The sequence below is a fragment of the Drosophila willistoni genome (assembly GCF_018902025.1).
Source record: "Drosophila willistoni isolate 14030-0811.24 chromosome 2R unlocalized genomic scaffold, UCI_dwil_1.1 Seg167, whole genome shotgun sequence".
NCBI classification, from domain to species: Eukaryota; Metazoa; Arthropoda; class Insecta; order Diptera; family Drosophilidae; genus Drosophila; species Drosophila willistoni.
In genome coordinates, this window is record NW_025814050.1 from 13,124,987 (window position 1) to 13,150,205 (window position 25,219).

The following is a 25,219-nucleotide window of genomic DNA, read 5'->3' on the forward strand; positions in this document are numbered from 1 at the left end:
TTATAATTTATTAGGGAATAGATACTTATTGAGGATGTAATATGTAAAAGCAGTCAAATGGAATTGGTTCAACAAATATGGAATAAAAATAAGCAAAAGTTAAGGAAATTTGAACTTAAAGCTTTATTTATATGTTATAGTTTTAAAAAAAAAACCACAAAAGTCTTAATATATTAAAATGATTTACAAGATTTTCAATATATTAATCTTGGTCAAGTCACTGATTAATATCAATAAACTCAGATGAATCACATGAAAACATCTCATTAGATATCCATTGATACTGCAATATATTCAAATGAAACATTGATTAGCCTTTGGTATCATATTGTTATTTGAGTCAGTAAATAACTTAGTAAGATATGACTTTAAGTCCTTCTTCATTTCAATACTTCAGGATGATTAATTTCAAAGAACAGATAAGTTTTGTAGTGCTGATGTTTAAAGCCCATTACTTTTCCTGAAAAGTGTATGGAAATATAACCAAGAATCAGAATCATGAAAGATTCATTTAATTAAATTCACTTTACAAAGCCATTCTTGTTTTTTTTCATTTCAAACATTCAGAAAATATCAATCGACAATAATTTTATAAGAATTCAAAGCATATAAGAATATCCTAATCAAAAAAAGGATTTACGAGTTCAGAGCAAGTAAAAAAGTTAGCCAAAAATCCTAGATGATGTTACACAGAACAAACGAATGTAATGAAAGGAAAGCGAAATGCTGGTTAAAACGGAATTGTAAACTAATTGTAAGTTGATTTCCATAAACTTCAATTGACGTTTGCCTCTCAAGAAATGTTGAAAATCTTGAATTAACTTTGAGGGAAATATTTAGCAAGACTATGCTAATAATCCCTGGCTTATCATTGCTATCAAGCATGTCAGTTGTATTTGGCCCTCTTGGCAACCACTTGGCTTGAATGCATTTTAGCTTTGCTAGCCGCAGGTTAATTTTCCACATTTCACATTATGCAAAACAAAAAACTACTTAACTGTTAAGCTGCCAACGTACTTTGCCGCCATATGCAAATCTAAACAAATTAATTCCAAAGCGAAACCTTTGAGCTGGCTTCCAACTGCAACTTCATTTGCAACGTCAACGGCAATGCGCATTAACATTGTTTTCATTTTGCCAGCGAGCGTTTCCCTTTCGCATAGTAGAGACCCTGGAAACGATGTGGCACAATGATGATGATGACGCAGCGGAAAAGGCATCCAACCAGCCCCAAACCACTGACCCCGAATTCTTTGCAATTTACTTTATATATATATGTATGAAAAAAGCATTTTTTGCAACTCCCTTCTGATTCTCTTTTATTTTGTTTTGTCTCCCTTTCGTTTTGCAGGTTCACATCCGCCGCGAATAGTCGAGCATCCCATAGATACGACAGTGCCACGCCATGAGCCAGCCACGCTTAATTGCAAAGCGGAGGGCAGTCCCACGCCCACCATTCAATGGTATAAAGACGGTGTACCGTTGAAGATACTGCCTGGATCACATCGCATCACCCTGCCGGCAGGTGGATTGTTTTTCCTCAAGGTAAGCAACCAAACCACTGAAACATCACCCAGCTCCAGCTCCCACAAAGAAAGCCTTGGAAAAAATATTATATAATGATTTTCTATTCTGTGGTAATATGGAAAAATAATTAATGTATTTTCTATCTAAGAGTCAAAAATTAACAAATTGAAATCTAAAGAGAAATGAGAGATAGGCAAAAGAAAATATTTAAAAATTGCTTATATTTAGTCCCATGATAAGGGAGTGATCATAAATTTTAAATTAGACAAATATGTAATTACAAAACTGAGCGTATTTTCAATAACCGAATAATAAATTATAGAAATTATCATCTGGGAAATTGTATATTTAATTTTTTTCAGCGTAATGCACTACTAAAAAAAAGTATGGAAACTTGTTATTGTACAAGGAAAACAATTTCATGGAAATTTAAAATTAAGGAATTGTATCATTTGGTTGGTTTTTTCTAACTATAGTAAAATACTAAAAAATTGTTTATTTATAAAACATCACAAATGTAAATACTTATAAAAAGTCCCTAGGTTGAAAATAAATACTTATTCATTAAGAAAATCGGAATCGGACACAACTGGAATATATGGAAGCCGATTATAACTATATTGAAGGACCATTAAGTTATTAAAATGAGCAAAAATTTACATCATACTCTCAAATTGATTGAATCTTGACTTTTAAAAGGCGATTATTACCCTATCAACTATAAAAATTCTCCGTCAAAATTTAGTTGAGCTCAGCCTTGAAAGAAATAATTCTTGTTTACTAAATTAAGCCAGTAACTAATTTTAGATTCTAGACAACGAAGTAACGTCTACCTCACAGATTTTTTGAAAGGTTAAGAAAGATCTATAGGTAAATTTTGGGGGTAGAAATTGGTTATATTTAGAAGGGGAAAAATCGGTGTTAGATTTCTTGGTAGAATAATGATTATGGAGAGGGTATCCTCCTGAAATTTCCTAGATCATTGTGATCTAATATAATCAATGCAAAAGTGACTTTCAATAAATGCTTCAAATATATAGCACATACATTTTTTACCCAAATAAAAATATGATATATTTCATAATATTCAAAATTTAAGAACATTTTTTTGCAAGAAGGACTTCAACTTGGTGTTCGACTCCTTGATACTTCTCTTTTGTTAGCTTCAATACAGATGTCGGTACTTAAATGAGTCTTGTGGCATATTTGCATTATTTTCACTGGCTTGCATTTTCTTTTCATTCTTTTTCTTTTTTTGCCTCCTCCTTTTGTGTTTTATCTGCATGCATAATTATTATTTTTTTTTTATTTTCTTTTTTTTATTGTTTGTTTCTTTATTCATAATGAGTAAGGAAAGGAGTAAACTGGGAAGATGTTTTAAAAAAAAATTCCCATCTGTTGAGTGATGAACAAACTAATTGCTTTTATTTTGTACTTTCTTTTTTATTTTTGAGTCTTGACTCTTGGCTCTGTATCTTTTGCAAAAATATTTTTGCAAGCATTTTCATTTGGCGGCCAGGGCCATGGCCGGAGAGAGAAAGAGGGACGTAGAGAGAGAGAGAGCAGGGCAGCACAACTTCATTAACGCAAGGTAAACAAACATTAAGCGAGGCAAGTGGGGCAAAAGAAAGCAATGGGAAGCGAATTCTCTGACAGGGAGACAGACAGACAAATAATAAAGACGAAACGGAAGCAACGCCAGCAAAAGTCAGACAGTTGTCTGATGAGAAGCTACCAATGTGTGCAGGACTGCCAACTATGACTGCCCCACCACCACCCAACACCACCAGTTCAAGCGACTCCAAACTCTGACTCCGGAGCACTCAGCAATTTACGACGCAAAAAGCCAACGGCGCGCGTTGATTATGCTGATGATGCAGTTGGCAATGTGGGGAATGGTAGCTCAGGGAGAAAGAGTGCCATAGCTGGTTTTTAAGCGGAACGGGAGCTTGCCACTTTTCACACTCGATCTGCCTGCCATCTGCAACTCCTTTAGACTATATTCGTATTAGTATATATGTGTCTGTGTGTGTGTGTGTGTGTGAATATTTGCGTTGAATGTCAGTGTATTTGTTTATCACTTAAGTGGAAAAAAGGATTCCGGGATTTTGCAGACTTCAGTTTCCGCTTTTGCTTTTGCTCGTATAAAAATTGTTTCTTTTTGCCCATCTAACGAGTTTTAAATGAATTAATTTCATGGCATGAGAAGTCCTCAGTACTTCTATTTGTCCTTTGCCAGTAGTGTTTTTTTTTTCCTTTTGCCGGTGGCCACATAAATATTTCAAGCTTAATAAAAGAATACCAAAGCACACACACACACACACATACAAAGCTAACAGATATAAATGTTGCATATTTCTGTCTTTTATTTTGCTCTTTCTTTTATTTCACTTTACTATTTGAACGCTATTTCATAAAAGAGAAGTTTTTGTTCTTTCTCTTTATTCCTATGTTTCGTTTTCTTTAATATCATTCTTCGTTCATTTTTTCCACCACATAATTTACATTCTAATTTCAGCCCAGCATTTCATTTAGCCACACACAAAAACCGCCTCCCCCCCAAAAAAAAAAGAAAACAATTCATCTTACTTATAAATGCCAAGCAGACGAAGCAACCACTTCAAATGGCCTAAAAGTATGCAACACTATCAAATTTTTTTCTTCTCTGCCAGACAACTTTAACCAAGACCAAACAAAATAAGAAAAAAGAATAGAACTTTGTCTTTAAGTGCTCGAAAAGAAGACGGACTAAGATATATGTACAAGCAAAATAGAGGGGAATATGCAATAAAATACAATAGCACATATGTATAGTTGTATGTGTTTGTGTGGGAGAGTTTCACAGGAAAAAAAGGACTCCCGAAAAAATAACAGCTTGAAGCGTATAGTGAAAAGTGACATGGAGGAGCGAGCTTTTTGGAAAGACAGACTATAATTTACGTAACTGAAGGGAGCGAAATACGAAAGCAGACAAGTTAGTCACACTCTCTCTCACACACACACACACACCCCCACATACATAGAGGCTGTATGTATACGTATGGAGCAGCACTTTGGTTTGTCTTCCACACTTCAGCCGAAGCAGCAAAAAAAACTAGTCTCTTCAAGAGTGGATATTAGAGATGCGATAGCAATTCATAATAACGCAAGACAAAATTTTCGTCTGGTTATACTTCATTTAGTTAAAGGTAAACTAATTTTTGTCATTTGAATTTATTAAGTGTTTAAAGAAGAGTTGAAATTCACGTTGCAATCAATTTACTTTGTAGAGGAAAATGTGTTTATTTAGTCAAGTATAGTTTACAATATTTTTAGTCTGCTTGGAATTAAGCTAAATTAAGTATATAGCTAAGGGACTTTCAAAATGTTTAAAATATCTTAAAAACAAATTTTAAATTCTGCGAAAATTCAATTTTAATTATTAGCAGTGTAAAGATTTCTGATTGGTTTTCTAGAAGAAAATAAGAAAAATATATGCAAAAAGAAATGTCTCTTTGTAACAGATCAGTTGCTCAGATTAACAGGCGGTTAGACTTTACTTCTTCTAGTATCCGGAAATAAAAATTATGCTTTCTTAATACGTCACACAAGTGCCGTAGAATAGTTTTAAAAATGATTTCTTTTCTTCTCCAAATTATATTCAATTACTCTTAAGCAGTCTTCAGGCCAAATTGAAACATGTATTGCTTTTCAATTTATTTCAAACTGATTACAAAGTCGTTGCAATCGTTTCAAAGCTTTATCGCTAGCGATTCAACTTACTTGGCATCTCTATTTGGTATTCATCATCGTTCTTAACATCCTTCACTAAAGTTGCTGAAGCTCTCTATGTTTGCTCTGTCTGACTCTGAAGTGCTGGCAAGTAATGCATTTCGCTCAACCTCTACTCAATCCCCTTTTAATACATCTCTTTAACTCCCTTTGCTGCATTTAGTTCGTTTTAGTTTTTGGGCAACTTAAAGCAGGCAGTTTCCATTTAATGCAATGGCAAATGAATCAAAAGAGTTGTGAATTGCTTTTTGGATTCCTTAATAGCTTCACCATCTTAATTAAAAACAGCTGGAGAGCACTTAAACGGAGCCTCAGTGTGTCTGCAAAGAATGAGTGGGACACAAAAAAAAAAGAAGAAGTTAATGCCAGTTACTTGTTTCTGCCGGAGTCTGGCTCAACTTGCTTCCACCTCTCCTACTCTCACTCTCTCTCTCTCTCTCCCCTGGAGAACATAACTTTTTCACTGCATGTACAACGAGTACATTTTAATGAGTTTACAAACGCTTGACACATTCGCGGCTTCATAAAAAAAATATATAAGTATACTACACACATACATACATATATATACCCACATAAATATATAAATAAATAAAACCCACAGACGAGCTTAAGTAGAGTGTAGAGTAGAGTTGAGGACAACATTGCGTATGAGTTATGGGTTTATATTTTTCTACTTACCAACTTAAGGTGTGAGCCAGAATGGAAAATGCCTTTGAGCAAATATGAGTGAAAATTAATACAGTAAAGATGAAAAATTAAAAGGGAATACTTGCTGATTGGTTTGTATATATGTATGTATATGTACATATAATTACATAAATGCTAAGACTAATAATCTAAGAAGATATACATATGTATATACGAAATTTCCATTCCTCTGTCTAAGAGATCAATATTAATATCAATTTAAAACAAAAAAGAATAATAAGAACATAATTATCAACCTTTATATGCTGCAGATCCTTTTTAAAAAGGTTTTTAATATTTCAAAAACATAAAGAAAGAAATATTTACATTTACATATGTCTTCTAAGTAACTCGCTTTATTTGACTACTTTGCGGCGGACCTCAGACTAAGTTTCCTTTAAAAATTGTAAGTGAACTGTGACGTCCCATTTATGACTACCTAGTTCTCACTTATTCTTAGATTACTCTGACAAATAATTCTTTAATTTCTACCCATTTTGAAGAAGTTTTTCCGTTTGCTTTATACTTGAACAAAAATAATTCATATTTTATTACTTTATTGCTTATGCTTAAGCTCTTATTATATATATAAGTATAAATCTTCTTTACTTTCGCATCTAAATTATTTTCATTCCATTTACTGACCTACTCTACTATTTTATTTTAGTAGCTTTCGAATATCAAGTATACGCCATGTTTCGCTTTAGTCATCTACTGCATAAGAGATAAGCAGACAGGACAAAAAAAAAAACTAAGCTCATTTGCTAGGCACAAAGCAGCTGCTGCTGATGCTACTGCTGATGTTAAAAATTGAAATGAAAGTACTTACTATCCATTCAGTCACTCACAACATAGAGAGTTTCGTGTTCTGGCTATCCTTTCTCATAAAAAGCGACAACGTTGCAATGGCAACCATTGAGAAATAAAATGAAAATAAAATACCTAAAAAATAATATCCACCATAAAGAGAAAGAAGAGCAACAAGAAGAAGAAAAAGAGCTGTAAGCCAGACAATGTAGTAAGCTGGTTTTTTTTATTCTTTTTTGTGTGTTTCGACATCTTTTTACCACCCCAAAAAAAGTAAGGAAGGAAAAAATTTAATTTTGTTTGTGAGCTAAAGAGAGAAGCAAACAGCTAAGAATACGGGGCACAGAACAAACATGGCCAAAAGTCACATAAATTTATTTATATCTTTAATGACTTGAGCCACGCGAATTGTTGCGAATTGGTTGCGCTCCAAGGATTTGTTGTCGTTGTTGTTGTTGTTGTTGTTGCTGCTGCTGTTGCTCCTGTGCGTGCTGCCTCTGGACGGTGGCAGCAGCAACACGGAAACTGATTTGACAACAAAAAACATTCACCGTGTGCTACGTGCATCTTTTGACTTTCGCTGTATCGAGAGGGAGGGGAAGGAGAGGAAGAAGGCAGCCAACTGACTTGCCTGGAAACTGTGTGGCTATAAAATATATTGACTGTGCTTGTATTAGTAGCTTGTTGTATCACTCTGTGGGTGTGTGTGTGTGTGTCTGTGTGTGTGTATGCGTGTGCGTATGTATGTGTTTGTATCCGTATCTGTGTGTAGTCGCGCGTTGAAAACACGCTTCCGTTTTAATTTAAAATACCCATAAATTTTCAAACATTTCATTTGGGAGCCATTTCGTTTTTCATGTTGTTACACTTTGTAATTGTCTGAGTTAAAAAGAGATAGACATACAAAGTATATGCCTCTCTATCTCTCTCTCTCGCGCAGTCTGTGTTTCTCTTGAGTGTTTTATAATTTGGTTTAAAATTTAAAGTCTGTAAAATGTGACGTGTAAATGCTTTTAATTGAGCTTGAAAACGTGCCAAATGGAAATGAAATTAGGTAAATCTATGCGAGAAATTCAATTGCATATGTGAATTTCTGTGTTTGTGTGTGTGTGTGTGAAAAACCATGTGAAAATAGGTAAAAATAGATGTACAGACAGGTAAAACAGAAGCAACAGGCAGCAAAATTTCTTTGGTTGGAATTTTCAAAATTCCAGCAAATGTGTAAAAAGATTAACATTTAATATTATTTGTAGGCAAGCAAGTCAAAACAACTTTTAGTTTCAATTTAAATGTATGTTTCATTTAATTTTTGAGTTTTAAACTTAATAAGGACTATCAAAATTGGCTTTCTGAGCTCAAATTAAAAAAACAGCATTTTTGGGATCACAAAAAAGGCACAAGTAAAGGGAATGAAAAGGTTTTAGAGACACAAATTTGTTTAAAAAAATGATTTTTTATATTTTTTTTTTATCTTCTGTACTTTTAACTTACTTTTACTTATAACTTTGAATTAGTTTATATCTTCTTAGCCTATTTATGAATTAACACTTAACCTTCTCTACTTGAAAGTCATATTGATAGATGTAGCATATATCGATAGCGATTAGATTAATATTTTTTTTTTTTAATTTTTTAGGTCAACTTTGAAGTAAGTTTAATTAAACTGCATAAAAAGGAAAGCAAAAAAACAACACAAAAGCAAATAATAATCAACTCAAGAAAAGAGTTGCTTGCATCTATACATAGATACGTCGAAAGTAATCTCTTTGAGATGCTGTTGTTTTGTATACACATACAACTATAGTATCTATGTGTGTAAGTAAGTGTTTGTGTTTGTGTGTGTGTGCTTATGTGGAGAAGTATGACAATCGAGACGCCTCAAGCGCACCAACTTATTTGTTTTATAAAGCACACCCGCGGCACAGTACACTCAAAAACATACACATATACACAAACTCACCCACACACACACACACCACATACTTCGGAAGGAAGATTAAATGAAAGAATAATACAGCTGAAGAACCCTTTTGTCATCTTCACTTAGCGCAACACTTAATTTCACTTGGATGAGAAGGAAGACAGAGGCACAGAAGTTGTGTAAATTGTGCGAACTTCTTCTACCTACTCTTGTCTTCAGATAAATATGGCTAACACACACACTCACACTCATACATACACACACACACACACAACTTAGTTTGACATTTAATTTTAAGCGCATGTTAGGGAATTCTTTTGTGCAAGAAAGAAAACACAACAACAAACTCAAATAAACAAACAACGAGGGGAAGGCAGAAGGACCGACTTTCCCTTGCCTCTATCCACCCCTCTCATACTCCAAAAATCACACTACCTCTCCCTTTCTAACACTCGGGATTCCATGTAGCAACTATAAAGTTGCTCGAGAGACATTTTATGATTTGAGCACTTGAAAGCAGCCAGCAGACGAGCAACAGACAACAGATTGCTGACTGTTTTATGGCCCACAAAAGATCCGAATGGGCCAACACAACAGAGAAGGAGAGGAAGAGATAGCATGAGAGTGTAGGCGGAGGAGGAGTTCAACAAGAAGGAAGGAAACCAGTGAAAAGGACTCTGCAAATCAATGTCTTAGAAATTTGTCTTGCTGTACTTTTGTAGCTCACTTGTTACTGTTTTTGTTGTAACCATTTGTGAAATTACAACAATTGAACAAATAATCCCCATACAAAAAGCAACGAATCGTTTTTACCCTTATAAACTGTAAGCAAAAGTCAAATTTGTTACAATTGAAATCATAAATATTGTAACTAAATGTTCTCAATTTCATGAAATCTTTGAAGATCACAATCACCAACATTTATTTATTTATTTTACTTGAAGTTGACAATTCTTTAACCCAAAACATTTTAAAATGAGTGTAATAATTTAAGATCAAAATATCATTATTACTGATTCGATATGAATGTAAAGTAAAACTTATCAATTTATATTTGTGCAAAAGTTAAAAACCCATTCAAAGTTTGTAGCCAACTGACAAAGAAAGACAATTTAACTACAGTCATATTATTAACTTTAAATTGAAATATTTAGTTTGGAAATGGTTTTAAAACTATTATTGAATGTTACTTCAAATAATACGAACATTTTCTTTTCCGTAATTAAGATATAAGTGGGAAAGTCTTGATTTGTTTTTTGACATTAAAATTAAAGAGTTGTGGGTGCGCAAGGAAAATAAAATAAAGTAAAAACTAAAGAAAGGTAGAAAGTTATTTTACATAAATGGATTAAAGTTCAATATTAAGATCGTATCTAAAATATATTTGAGTAAAAGTACAAGAAAGTTAAAGGCAATTAATTTGCGGTAATATTTCAAATCAAATATTTTGGCTGTTGTTGTCAAAGGACAAAAATCAAATAAATTTCAAGTCTATTTTGTGTACTACACCAACTAACCTACATATTTAAAGTGTTTCAGAACTATGCATGCATATATTTGAACTATTTAAACACTAACTTTTTCCCATATATCTCACAATCAGTAGACATCCTTTTAAGTTAACCCTTATGGAAAGATCAAATTCAACTACAAAATTATAATGCCCACTGAATACACAAGAAATTCCACAACGTCTGTCTTGTTCGTTTCAATAAGAAAGACATACACCCACATATTGTTGACCCTTCCCCACCAAATACCACCACCACCCCCACCGCCAACAACCACACTTTCTCCGTCTGTTAATGTTCATCGTTTTTTAACCCACCAACTGTTTCTTGGTCTTCTTGCAGGTTGTCAATTCGCGTCGCGAAACAGATGCCGGAATTTACTGGTGTGAGGCGAAGAACGAATTGGGCGTGGCACGCAGTCGTAATGCCACATTGCAAGTTGCTGGTAAGTCAAATCGAATAAACCCTCAAAAACCCCATTCCCATTTTTTAGCTTCTTCTACATGTTAGTGTGTGTGTCTGCGTTTTTAATATTCTAAATTGATGTTGATTTTTGTTGGGCCACCACAGAGAGACGGGATAGCTATGCTCTCTGTCTCTTTCTCTAGCTCAGCCTTTTTACAGTCCGCCCACTCGCACACACACACACACACACACACACACTAGCACACCCGTCCGACCCGGTCCGCCCACTTAACTAACTAGCTGCTAGCTGCGTTTACAAGTTTTCCGCTTGAACGCACCCACTTGTCTTGTCAGAAGGTCTCCTCCTCCTTCGCCTCATCCTTGATCTGGATGGCTGCTCCATCTCTGCCAGTCTAGTCCCTGCTCTATTGCTGCCTCTATTAACCCGTTTTCATTTCTGGTTTTTCTTTTTTTTCGGACGATTTTTCGTCTTTGTTGTTGTTGCTGGTTGTTTTTTTTTTGTGCCTTTCTATTTTTTGCTTTGCTATTTTTTGACTCTTGAAGCCCTTTTAGCTTGGTTAGTTGGTTGATGGGTTCAGATGAGAGCTACATATATGCTTCATGCGTGTGGGTGTGCGTGTGTGTGTGCAAGTGTGTGTGATTTATTGGGGCAGGATTTGGTTTTAGGTGGCATGCGAAGCTGAGATGGCGTTGAGTTAGGTCTATTGCTCATTTTCCTTTTTTGGAAATTACAACAAGAGACACTTACTTTTGCACGGATAATCTGATGTGGGTTGAATTTACGATTTGAAAAATATTAAATATAATTTTTTGATTTAATCATAATTTCCCAATGTGTGTTTAAAATTATTCACTAAATATCAATGAAATGTTAAGATGCATATTTAGGGATCCTGTATAACTAATTTTAACTGACTGACTTACCCAAACTCCAGTACTTAAGTACTTTTCAAGACTAGATCCCAAAATAAGTTGAATATTTTGAGATCATCCGACTCCATCTACTACTCCATAGACTAGATCCATAAGTATGCCGTTATATTCAAAACCATTTGGAACTGCTCCCCTGCTCCTTGTATTGACGTTTACTCTCCCCCCAGTTTTGCCACTTTGTCTTTTGTTGGCTAATATTTCTTTTATTTGCTATGCCTTTTCACATTCCGTGTATTCCGCCCACATGAAAATCGATATTGCTCTGTGGCCTCAGCACTTTGGAGTTTATATATTCTTTTTTTTTTCATGTGCTGTCTTCATGCCATATTTTTTTCTTCCTCTCTCTCTATATATATAAATATATGTATGTACATATATATGTATATTTAGCCTTAGTCAGTTGTTGGTTTGCTTTTTGCGGTATCCTTGGGGAATATTTTTCAATATTTGCATGTAAATCACGAAAAGCACGTCAAATTTGTTTGCTTGGTTAAAACGTCGTTATTGTGGCTGTGGTTCTGGTTTGAGTTGGATCAGCAACTTGGCAAAGGCAAAAGGCGTTCGCATTGATTGGGTTAGGCAATAAAAAAAAAGAACCCGGAAAAGAAAAGCGTACAGGACAGCAACAAATATAAGAGAAAAGTAGGAGGGAAAATTGTAAAGGCGGGTTCACTTGTTCACTTGGTTAAGGCTAGAGGAGGGTATGTGGTTGGGAATGGTGAGTGGGGGGAGAGGGTTTGTCAATAATAAACATAAGTTGCATATACAATATTTGATGTTGTCAGCGTAATTTCGCTTTGAGCAGAGTCAACATTACCCATACGCAACGTATGACCTGACATAGAATGAGAAAAGCTTAGCCTAAAGCATATGGAAAGTAACAAACACACTTTAAGGACAAAAACAAAATTAAAAACTTGAACTGGATCGCATATTTTTCAGTAAAAAAAACTTGTAGAAATTATCAGAAGAGAAATAAATTTGCCGAATTTATATATGAAAATTTAATAACAAGAAAGGGGAGAAAAATTTAATAAAAAGTTGGACCTTTGGATTAATAAAAACAGGCTAAAAGTAAGACTGTCTTATAAGATCCTTATGAATCATACTACTCCAAGACTTTTTGTAATCTTTCAACATACTGAACAAACACAAAGAAATCTGTTAAACCTTCCGATTGGAAGCTATATCCAAAATTGACAACCATTTACTGTCTGTTCATTTAATTAACCACGTAGAAGACACAACTAATACATTAAGACTTAACCTCTTACTTTTTCAAAGCAAAATCTTCTCAGACATAAATTATTTCCACCATCTTAACTTGGTCCCTTAATTAGCTAAGGCAAAAACCTTTTCTTCTAACTTTGCTACAACTAAATAATCTTTCATCACGTTCCAAGCAACTTGAAGTAGTTATCATCTTTCCATAAATCTCACATGATAAACATAGATTAAGACTCATTTATTAACTCATTATCAGTGGTTTGGTTTGGGCATTTTGCACCTTTTCAGCAAGATTTTTCCGCTTGACTAGACCCCGGGCCATGGGCCATGACCTCAAAAAAAATACATTGGCAGGCCTATATAACAACAACAACAAGAGCAAGAGCAAGAACATCAACAGCAACGGCAACGGCAACTTTCGCCCAGTGGCACTGAACCTGACACTGATTATGACTTTGATTAATTTATTGATGGTTGGCGTGTTTCCTGCTGAGTTGGTACCCAGCACGAGGATGGTAAAAGAAGGAAGCGAAACTTGCCTGGCTATTAAAAGTTTGCTTGATTTTTAATACCCTCTTAAAATAAGGGTATGTTCAGCTGGGTATAGTTTGGACAATCACTTAAGTAAAGCAAACATTTTAATAGAAATTTATCTATTAAGAACGCTAACGCGGGAGAGGAGTATCTTATATTTTATCGATAATTTAAGGCAAGAACCTTTAGTAATTAACTTTCTTTTACTACAGGGTATCTTAAGGGCGACACTTGCCAATTTGTTTACAAGAGTTTTCGTCCTGTCGTTGTTTTTTTGTTTTGTTTTTTTTGGGGAAGTTTGCCTTTAAAGTGACTGGACTGAATATTTGCTGTGAATGTGAATGTGAGAGCGTTGAAATTTTCTTTGATTTATGTTGATTTATTATGCTTCAACTTTAAATTTAATATAAAAGTCATGGTTTAGCATTCTTTTGCATAACCAAAAATTGAGGAAACTAACAAAAAAGAAGAAAACCAAAAAAACCAACAAGTAAAAGAAAAATGTATAAAAGAAATGCGCTTATTCACTTTGTAGATTAAAAAAGCGAAATTTAATTTAGGTAAAAGCTGTTTTCGCTATGGATTTATATATATATATATATATATATATATAAATATATGTATATACATATTGGTATAGTACTTTTTTGAAAGAGATAAAGAGAAAGAGAGAGAGAGAGAGAGATTTGGAGAGTGCACAAAGGTTACTGCTGCTTTTCATGGTAAAAAATTTACTTTAGCTCTGCTTTTCAAGTGCTTGAAAGTTACTTGATTTATTATACCACCAACAACCACTTCTTGCACACTTCTACCTTTACCCTGGTGGCCCCCTCTGTCTCTTTTCTCTCCAATCTATTCGTACTTTACTCTTTGCTGTCCTGTGATATGCACCAGAGGACAAATATTCGCCTAGCAAATTTATAACCGAACAAATCGAGCTATGTCAGAGGCAACCAGCCAGCCAGCCAGCCATCTGTGTGGGGATTCCGTGGAGAGAATCGTGTGCAAATTACAGGTTTCCATTTTGACCACAAAAGCACCAGCAGCAGGCAAAATGAAGATGAGAAGAAAAAGAATCTGAAAGATGCAAAAAAAATAAAAATAAAAAGAACACAAAGGATAAAGCAAAATGCTGAGCAAAATAAATGCTGGCAGCTGAATTACTGCTTTTACTCGGCGCAGAAATGTTGATAATAGTCTGATTTACCACGCAATCTGAGTGTATAGGAGAGAGCGGGGATCAAAGTGAAAATCCTTAGAATTGCATTTCAAAATGTCAGACTCTGGAACAAAGTGAGAAATGTGCTTAATTTGACTTAAATCCGCAAGTGAACGGGGTCACCGCATCAGCGTTGTAAACATTGCATAGAATATCCTTTAACAATAATCACTGGAGATTTGAAATAAGCTAAAAACTAGAATTTGTTTCGTGAATAATATTAATTATAGTTACTTTATGTATAGATGGGTACATTTGTTCAAGAAAAGACTTGACTTAAGGATTGGAGAAAGGGATCTTTAAGCCGAAAAATATGAAATACTTGCTTAAGATTAGCAATAAAGTTTTCTTATGCTTCTAATTAAACATAGAAAACTCTAAGATGCCTAATTATGAGAAACTCTTTTGTTATGTGGCTTATCGTTTTCTTTTGAAAAATTAAGACACATTACTGAGTAGATAATCTTGACCATAGTAAATTTAGTTCTAGATGCATTAAGTCATTACTTAATGAACTAGAATGATTTGGAAAGAGGACTGCACCTAAGAGACCCATTAAGTCTAACACAATTAAGTGACATTGATTAACTTATTGCAATAGCTGACTAAAATTTCAGGAATTTCGAAATGTCATTTAGTCAAAAATGAAATGGAATGGAATTAAATTACATAAAAAGCCTCTCCTATGGACAATTTTTTCCTTTACAAATGTGAAGCTGTCTATGGGTAAATGTACATGTATTGAATGTACATATATGTAAGTATATGTATGTATAGGTAGATGATGATGGTATGACTGTACGGGCGTATAAAAATCACATTTATGCCATTTACCAACAATTTATCTTTGCTGTCAGGCCGCAAACACCCGCACATACACACACACCTACAGGTTAAGGCAGGACAGGGACAGCAAGGGCATTTATCATGCAAAAACCAAGATAATTTATAACCCACCCATTGCCATCCCAAACCAACAGAGCAGAGCACCAACTGAAAATGGACAGGGGCCAAGCCACGTGAAATACACGCACATTTTACAGTGGCGTAGCTCTTGCCAGTCTACATTGTTTGATGGCAAAAGAAATCCCCTATAATGACGCCTCTGGCTAGCCACGTATCCCCCAAAACACATTGCTCATCTTGTGCTTCCTTTTTTCGCTCTGTTTCTACATATAGTCCTACGCGATGAGTTTCGCCTGGAGCCGCAAAACACACGCATTGCCCAAGGTGAAACGGCACTTCTGGAGTGCGCCGCACCGCGTGGCATACCTGAGCCGACGGTGACATGGAAAAAGGGTGGCCAGAAATTGGATTTGGAGGGCTCGAAGCGTATACGCATCGTTGATGGTGGCAATTTGGCCATACAGGATGCACGTCAGACTGACGAGGGTCAATACCAGTGCATTGCCAAGAATCCAGTTGGTGTTCGCGAGTCCTCTTTGGCCACTCTGAAAGTACATGGTAAGTCCCCCAAAGTCCTTCTCCCAAATGATGGGGGTGGATGGCACCTCAAATCAATGTGTCATGTTCAATTTGCTGGAATGTGACTTGGGTTGAGCTAAACATTCCCATTATTGTAACGCTTTGCAGTTAAGCCCTACATCATACGAGGACCACATGATCAAACGGTTCTAGAGGGGACATCAGTAACATTTCCCTGTCGTGTAGGTGGAGATCCCATGCCGGATGTTCTGTGGCTACGCACAGCCTCTGGTGGCAATATGCCCTTGGGTAAGCAAGAGTTCACTGGAGCACCCGAAGCAAATGAAAAATATCCCCTAACCCTTTGTAACTTTAGATCGTGTTAGTGTCCTCGAGGATCGCAGTTTGCGTTTGGAACGTGTCACCATAGCTGACGAAGGTGAATATAGCTGTGAAGCGGATAATGTAGTCGGTGCCATCACCGCCATGGGTACCCTTACAGTCTATGGTGAGTATGGAACATTATTATTATAGTTTAGCGCTAGCGCCTTTAGTTAACACACTTAGCTAACTAGTTTATCCCTGTGATCCATTCCACACCTTTGCACACTGTAGCTCCCCCGAAATTCATTCAACGTCCAGCAAGTAAATCTGTGGAACTTGGAGCTGATACCTCATTTGAGTGTAGAGCCAGTGGTAATCCCAAGCCCACTATGTTCTGGACCATAAAGAATAACAGCACATTGATATTCCCTGGTGCCCCGCCTCTGGATCGTTTCCATAGCCTCAATACCGAAGAGGGGCATTCCATACTGACCTTGACGAGATTTCAGCGAGCTGACAAAGATCTGGTCATCTTGTGCAATGCCATGAATGAGGTGGCTAGCATAACGTCAAGAGTTCAATTGAGTTTGGACTCGCAGGAAGATCGTCCACCGCCCATAATCATAGCTGGACCTGTAAATCAAACTCTGCCTATTAAATCTCTGGCCACGCTTCAATGCAAGGCCATTGGATTACCGAATCCAACTATATCCTGGTATCGTGATGGCATACCAGTCCAACCGAGCACCAAATTGAATATCACTACAGCAGGAGACTTGATTATATCCGATTTGGATCGTCAACAGGATCAAGGACTTTATACTTGTGTGGCCAGTTCGCGGGCAGGAAAGTCCACTTGGAGTGGTTTCCTACGCATTGAATTGCCCACCAATCCAAATATTAAGTTCTATCGAGCTCCCGAACAAAGTAAATGTCCTACAGCTCCAGGACAACCCAAGATACTGAATGCCACAGCCTCTGCCCTGACCATAGTGTGGCCTACAAGTGATAAGGCTGGAGCCTCATCCTTTCTGGGTTATAGTGTGGAAATGTATTGCACAAATCAGAGTAAAACTTGGATACCAATAGCAGCGAGATTAAATGAGCCCATTTTCACGGTGGAAAGTCTGACCCATGGAGCCGCCTATATGTTTATAGTGAGAGCTGAGAATGCATTGGGTTTCTCACCTCCGTCACCCATCTCAGAGCCCATTACGGCTGGCAAACTTGTGGGCGTAAGAGATGCCATGGATAATATGGGCACAGCCAATTCTCAGTTATTGCTCAGCGATGTGGAGACTCTGCTGCAGGCCAATGATGTTGTCGAACTACTCGAGGCAAATGCCAGTGATTCAACCAGTGTTCGCTTGGGCTGGGACATCGATAGTGGCCAGTACATTGAAGGCTTCTATTTGTATGCCCGCGAACTACATTCACCCGAATACAAGATGCTGACACTGCTAAACAAGGGACAAGGTCTCAGTTCCTGCACTGTGCCGGGCCTTGCCAAGGCTTCTACGTATGAGTTTTTTCTTGTGCCATTTTACAAGAGCATCGTAGGCAAACCATCCAATTCGCGACAAGTTCGCACTCTGGAAGATGGTAAGAACTCCAATTAGATGGCTCTCCTAAATTTAAAGACCACCTAAAGCTAACTTAGCTCATATTAAATTGTTTGTCGTTTACTAAATTGACTGTATGTGTGTGTGTGTGTGTGTGTGGTCTTTTTGCTTGCAGTGCCGGAGGCTCCACCATATGGCATGGAGGCCATACAATTCAATCGAACTTCAGTCTTTTTGAAGTGGTTGCCGCCGCAACCAAATCGGACGCGCAATGGTATGTACAAGAGTAGAAAGAGCATCAACAGTTCGTTAGTCTGTATGTTTCTTTTTTTGTTTCTATGCCTCCTTTGTGTGTTTACATTTAATTTCATTTTCCCTCACACACACAAATTTTCATGTTAGGCATACTCACCAGCTACAATGTGGTAGTAAAAGGACTGGACGTGCACAATACAACGCGAATATTCAAAAATATGACCATAGATGCGGCAACGCCAACCTTACTGTTGGCCAACCTCACCACAGGAGTCACCTACTATATAGCCGTGGCTGCTGCCACACGGGTGGGCGTCGGACCCTTCAGTAAACCAGCCATATTGCGCATCGATGCACGCACCCAATCACTGGACACAGGCTATACACGGTGAGTGTGTCAAGGAGGAGGAGGAGGACAAATGGTTGGCAATGCCATTGTCATTGTGCCACAAGCTCATTTGACTGGGCCCCCGCCCAATGAAGCTGGAAACTGGTAGCAGGAGCACATTCACATCAATCCATTAATGGCAAACGATGACAATGGCAGGCGCCAACACCAAATGACAACGACAACGAACGGGAATGACTGCGACTACGATGGCGGACGACTTTGTGACCATTAAACTAAGCCTCGCCCAGGACACGTACTTCCTGAACTCATTCCGCTTTTGGTTTTCTTTCTTTTCTCTTTCTCTGTCTCTGCCTCTGTCTCTTTCCATTTTGTCTATTGTCTAATGCAGATATCCCATCAGTCGTGATATTGCCGATGACTTTTTAACACAGACCTGGTTTATTGTCCTGCTGGGCTCCATCATTGCCATAATTGTGTTTCTATTGGGCGCATTGATTCTATTCAAGCGCTATCAATTTATCAAGCAGACCTCGCTGGGCAGTTTACATGGTGAGTGTGAAGGGCGATTTCCTATTGTAATTTAAATATAAATTTATTTATTTATTTTTTTTTACCCCACATCCTTTGTGTCTGTGGATTAAGTTTTGGTGGCACATTATTTGCATGGCTTAGTTTTGGGTTTCATTCACTTTTTTCTTTTTTGTGTGTTTTGTTTGCCTCGGAAAGGTCTCTCAGTCGAGAGGTAATTGCGTGTTTAGTAATTTACGAGAGGGACAAAAGCAAACAATGAACCAATTTAAAGCTGATAAAAGAGGTGATTTGTATTCATTATTAGAGGGGTAGCTAAATATTCTTGCATACATTATAGGCAGACAGCTCAAAGTCTAAGATAGTTAGGCTTATTCCAAATCAAGCTATGTTTTAAACAGCTTAAAGAATCTTTAAACGATTTTAGTCTTATTTAAAATGTATTTTAGACACTTTAACAAAGGTTTCAGTTGAATTTAATTAAAGATTACAGACTCTCAGAAGCATAATAGTTCATCCTTGATATATAGTCAGTAATTTATTCACAAAAGTGCAGAAATAGTCAAAATAGGTACAAAAATGAGATAGTAAAAGGTCTTTAAGACAAAGCTTAAAAAGGAAAATGACTTCAAGTCCTGTATCCAATATTAAGATTCACAAGTATCCAGTTAAGAAATCTGAAATTTAAAGTTCACTTTATTATAAATAAAACTTAAGACTTTCTTTAAAGTTTCAATTTGAGCACAATATTTGAATAGAAAGTGCGGGCATAAATATTCTTCTTCAATTTGAAAATCTGGTTAGAAATATTTATTCTGTGAAAAGATTAGGAATCTTGTTGCTAGGGAAAAATTGTTTTCTTTTTAAAGCCAATTCATAATGTAACATTGACTTTCGTTTAGACAACAGATTCATTCAAAAGACATGATGCTTCCTCTGGTCAACAAATAAACTAAATTTTAATAATCAAAGTCCAAACATTTTGGTCTCGTATGTCTTTAGACCATCTGCCTGTAGTTCCTGTAGTATCTTTGCAGTGGCAGCCACCACTTGGCCATATAATCTATGATTTATGACCAACTAGTTTTATGGCCTGGTCTCAATTAGGCTACCATTTTGTTTAGCCACAAAACTACAGACACTGAAACGCACGCACTCATAACATTATATACACTTGGACTTGCCAGTGGCAATAATCTTTGCCAGTGGAGTCAGCCACAAGGCAGTGCCAAGGTTAAAGCGACTATAAAAAGATAAACAAGCAAAACGATAACTAGCAGCAGGAGCAGTATAGAAGGAGAAGGGCAGAAGTTTTAGGGGAAATTGAAGTTTGGTAAAGTTATAAAAAAAAAAAAAAAAGAAAACGGCAACAAAATGCTCACGTGAAAATCACATCAATTGTCTGAGAAAAACACACACACATAGACATGGAGAAAACCTTACCAATTGAATATAAAAAGTAATTTCCGTCTTTTATTATTTGCAAAGTAAAAGCCAGTTACTAGTTTTAACTAACGAGCCGTAATCATTGCTGGAAAGCCATTATGATATTCATTCATTGACTTTCTTCTTTCTCTTCGCTGTCGTTGTGTTTTTTCTTCTCTTCTTTTCTGTGGTTTTTATTTCAGGTAATCACGCAATCGGAACTGTGCGAAAGTTTCCCACATTGCCACTAAACGGCGGAGGCGGCGTTGGCAGCGGCGGCGGCATCAACGGACCAAATGGCAACACGACAACGGGCCCCAATGGCTTGTGGATCGATCCAAGTGGCGGTGTTTGGCGACATCCAAGTGGTGTTGGTGGTGGCGGTGCAGCCACAAAGGAGCAACTTCCGGGCTACGCACAGGCAACCGCCCAACATCAACACCAACAACAACAACAGCGGCAACCACAACAAGGACAACCTTCACTCCTACCCGATTATGAGAGGTGAGTTCAGAATGAAGAAGGGTTGATGATTGTTGTTGGTTTGTTTATCTCACACGGAAGTTTCTTGAATATCCTGTCTACGCTTCGCTGATTGTTTAATTACACAAAAATTGCAGAAACAGAAAAACGGAAAAACAAAAAATGAGAATCACCCGCAATTGCTTAAATGTTTTTAACCATTGCAAAACTCCGTACACTATTCTCTGTATTTACGGCTTTGGTTGGCTCATAAAAAACCAAATTGTGTGGACCCACCACCCAACCATCCACCCCATCCTCTGGCCAGATCTGCCATCCTCCACTTTCCCAAAACCAAACAAGCGCCATTAAATTGTTACACTTGAACGGGTTTTACTTTGGGCCATGTTGTTACCCCTCAATGGAGGGTAACTTCTTGTTTACTGCGCGGGTGTTTGTTTCCTTCCATTTCATTTTCATTTCGAGTTTTTCTTTCTTTCATTTTCCACTGCGGGCATTTACAATAGCCACCGTTATTTAATTTCCATACATTCGCGATACATACGACGCACATGAATTTCATATTTCGTGTTCAGCTTTTCGTATCTGTTTTGCTTGTTATATTGGATGTTATGTACTTTTATGTTTTATTTTTCCGGCATGCACTTTAACTACAACAATGTAGTATTAACTTCAACCCAGGGGAGAGGTTCGGAAAATGTAAGAAGGCCGTGGAGGTTAAATGAAAAGCATTCAAGAAAGCAAACATATTTGATATCCAAAACTCACCTTGGTAACCAGTTTTGCATAAAAATTAAAGTCACAGCCAGTTATTTTACATAATAAACAAAAGATATTTTAGCATTAAGAAGTTCTCTTGCCTTTTTCATTGTGTTTCGCGTTATTCGAGACTTAAATAGTAAGGAAAATTGGAATTAAACGGATGACACTTCGCAATGGATAAGTTTTTGCCTGATTGAGAGTCCCTTTTTGCATAGTACCAAAATTAGTCGATCCTCATGTACATATAAGTATTTCCTAATTACAGATTTGTTAGATAAGAAATTCTCTGAATCTTTATGTATATGGATGAAATGGTTAATGTATAAACTACTTTAGCAAATATCTTGAAACAAACCTAACCCATTTAATCAAAACTCGATAGGAGCTAAAATTGAGAGGCTAAAGTAGATAATTAGGGGCTGTCATCTTGATAAGCCAGAAAAAAGGTCCAAAATTTAAAAGCTTTTTGGTGCAAAAGCCTATGACTCTATTATTAGCAACCATCTTACACAATTGTGTACCCAAAAGATAAATAACTTTTACTTTACAATCAAAAGAAAGTTTACAAAATCTTAAGAATAAAAGAAATGACAAATTAATTCCAAAATCAATCAACTTTTCATTTAAAGAAAAATTATTCAGTGAACTAAAAAATTTTCTTTTAACTTTCTTTGAATTTTTATAACATTTTCCAAGAATTGACAGTGAATTTACTTATTTTGAAACAATTATTTGCTAAGCTTTTGTCACTTTTTATTTACCTTATACCCCTCCCTGATATCCTAATCGCAAATATTTTTCTAAAAATATTTTTAATCCCTTTGTGGCTAAGCCAAATTCCCTCTTAGCCCAGCCTCCTCACAGCTCGTTTTTGTTTTTACATCTTTCTTCGTGCTCTTTGCCAAAAAACAAAGTTTCCTTAAAGCTTAATGTACCGTTGTGACAACAATAAGAAAGAAAATAAGAAACAAAAAAAAAAATAAAATAAAGAAAAAAAAAGCCAAACAAGGCGCAATAAAAGAACTCAACTGCTGGCGACATATTGCTGTCCTCCAGCTTCAGATATTTTATATATTTTTTTTGTTTTTGCTCAGTAGAAACTTGCGCGTATTTATTTGCGGCATTTTACGCATTTATTTGTTTTGACTTTTTATACCCTTCCTTAAAGGTATAACATGTATTTAAGAGGTGTTGCCCGTGCAAAAAAATTGTCATGAACTTTTACTTAAAGCAAAATATTTATGACACATAATTTTTTTAAATCATTAGTTTTTGGTTGTCATATGACAAATTACCTAATAGATTCATTATAGTACTTTAACTATCATTTAAAATTATTATTTGTTATTTAAATAATCAGTATCTATTTATAAGAGTTGCGAGTGCTTTTTAGAGATACTTTGGTATCTAAAAGTAGATTAACTAATAACTTAGTTAAAGCACTAATCTAAAATGTCAATGGAAACATGTTAAGGCATAGGAATGTTAGCTCAATTAATTATATTTTGATTTTAATTATAAATCACTATCTACAATTCTTATTTTGTAACTTTATGAAAATTCAAAAAAAAATTGTTTAAAATAGTAAACAAAGAATATTTTTTTTTACATAAAGTGTTCCAAATCAACCATTTTTGTTGAAATACTTGTAAAATATCTTCAGGTTTTTTCAGGTTTGTTAAATATCTTGTGGAATCTTTTCAGGTTCATTCTGTATATTATTTTTAAAAAGAAAATACATTTGTATTTATAGCTTCAAAAATTCTATTTTTCATTTCAAATTATTTATTTTGAATTTTAGAATTTTGTAAGTTAAGTCTTTTTTTTGGTACACACTGTATATAGTTTGTTGAACTTATGAAAATAAAATATCCTTTTTCATTCAATTTAGCTAGTACAATTTAAATCAAAAATCATATATACTCTAAAAAAACAATCTTAATCTTAACCCACATTTAATTGAATTTAAAAATTTATTAATTCTAGCTCGACAAAAAGTGTAATACGCTTTTGAAATCTTTAAATAGATTGTATGTCACAATTGCCTAAGAAGTTAGAGTATACAATTGTTAGTACACTTAAGTTTTTTATCGCTACGTGTTTTCTTGTTTTTTTATTTTTTGTGTTTTATTTTTTTTCTTCGAACAATACGAGTATCTGTTGTCTCCACTTCAATTTGGAAACATTTCCTTCTTGCCCCCAACCATTTGCCATTCTGGCTTGCGTCACCTACATTCCTCTAATGCTGTTGCCACTTCCTTTACGCGATTTTCATTATTTCCGTTTCAATTTTTCTGTTGTATAACTTTGGGGAACTTTTCTCTCCCCTTGTTTGGACGAAGATGCTGTTCTTTTTTCTGTTTGTTGTTGCTCTTGTGCATTTTAACAACGTTGTAAAATCGTAAAAAGTATAACATAAGCAAAACATTGCTGGAGTTTTTTGTTTTCTGTGTTTGTGTTTACATAAACACTCCCTTTGTGTGGGACACGCGCGTTTAGAACTTGCGTCATTAAAAATTTCCAATTAAAATATTTAATTTCTTTTTCGGGTTGTCTGATTTGAGAAATCATCCACCCTCAAGTTGCACGCACACACATACACACACACACACCTACTTGGTTTGTTTAGTCTAAACGCAATTTTCACCGCTAAATTAACAATTAAAAATTGATAGCCCTCAGGGAAAGAATTGCGCTGCTTAGATCCGGCACTGCTTTCCCCAGCCCCTCATACCGGGGCTTAACACTCGAAGGCATTGGAAAAAATAAAAATGAATGAAAACTTTTACGCCATTGGCATATGCAAATGCCGGAAAAGACGAACAGCGACAATATTCCCCTGTGTTTGCGTCGACAGAACTTAATTGCTGGAAAATTTCAAATTCCGTTGCATATTTTCAGGCGTCTTTAAACAAACGCGAGCGATTGGGTTAAATGGGCCAAAAATCGTTGATATTAAAGCAGTTAATTCTCACAGATATTATTTAATTGCTTAGGTAATTGCATTTCACGCAATTCTTGATATGAAAAGAGCAATTAATTAATCTTTTCTTAATGCGTTGACCATTAAAAAATAACTTTATTTATTTATTAGGTTCAAATCGACATTTGAGACATTCAAATTTACTACTGCATGAGGCATAAAACTGAAGTTGAATGAAGTTAGACTACTACAACTACATTGAATGAAATGAATGAATTCGAGTACGAATTTCTTTCTATTATATCAATTTGTAACTGAATTGACTAAATAGGGAATGAAGTGGATGAGTACGGTTATATATAATATAACACTCAAGAAATGACTTTTGCACTCCCAATTGCATCATGCCTTTGCTACATAAAATACAAAAAACTGTGAAAATACTTACTTATATGGTCACTAATTTAAGTTTAAGTCCCAAGAACTAATTCTTTGTCATTTAAAAGGCGAAATGAATAATATTTTAAAGTCTTAGTACTTAATAATACTTAGTTCTATGAATATTCAAAATACTACGAACACTCAGAGCTTTTTGAGTTTTTAAACAATCTCAT

General features: G+C 35.7%; 1 protein-coding gene across 1 annotated transcript in view; it reads left to right on the forward strand.

Annotated features, from left to right (window-relative positions):
- The window catches only part of LOC6642329 (roundabout homolog 2), a 51,148-nt gene that overhangs the window by 22,402 nt on the left and 3,527 nt on the right, over positions 1-25,219 (forward strand). The window contains exons 2-11 of the mRNA XM_023175793.2: positions 1,352-1,545; positions 10,570-10,672; positions 15,746-16,030; positions 16,160-16,300; positions 16,368-16,499; positions 16,607-17,917; positions 18,053-18,151; positions 18,280-18,520; positions 18,873-19,033; positions 20,641-20,941. Coding sequence (XP_023031561.2) covers positions 1,352-1,545; positions 10,570-10,672; positions 15,746-16,030; positions 16,160-16,300; positions 16,368-16,499; positions 16,607-17,917; positions 18,053-18,151; positions 18,280-18,520; positions 18,873-19,033; positions 20,641-20,941 — 2,968 coding nt within the window. The remainder of the gene's footprint in view (positions 1-1,351; positions 1,546-10,569; positions 10,673-15,745; positions 16,031-16,159; positions 16,301-16,367; positions 16,500-16,606; positions 17,918-18,052; positions 18,152-18,279; positions 18,521-18,872; positions 19,034-20,640; positions 20,942-25,219) is intronic.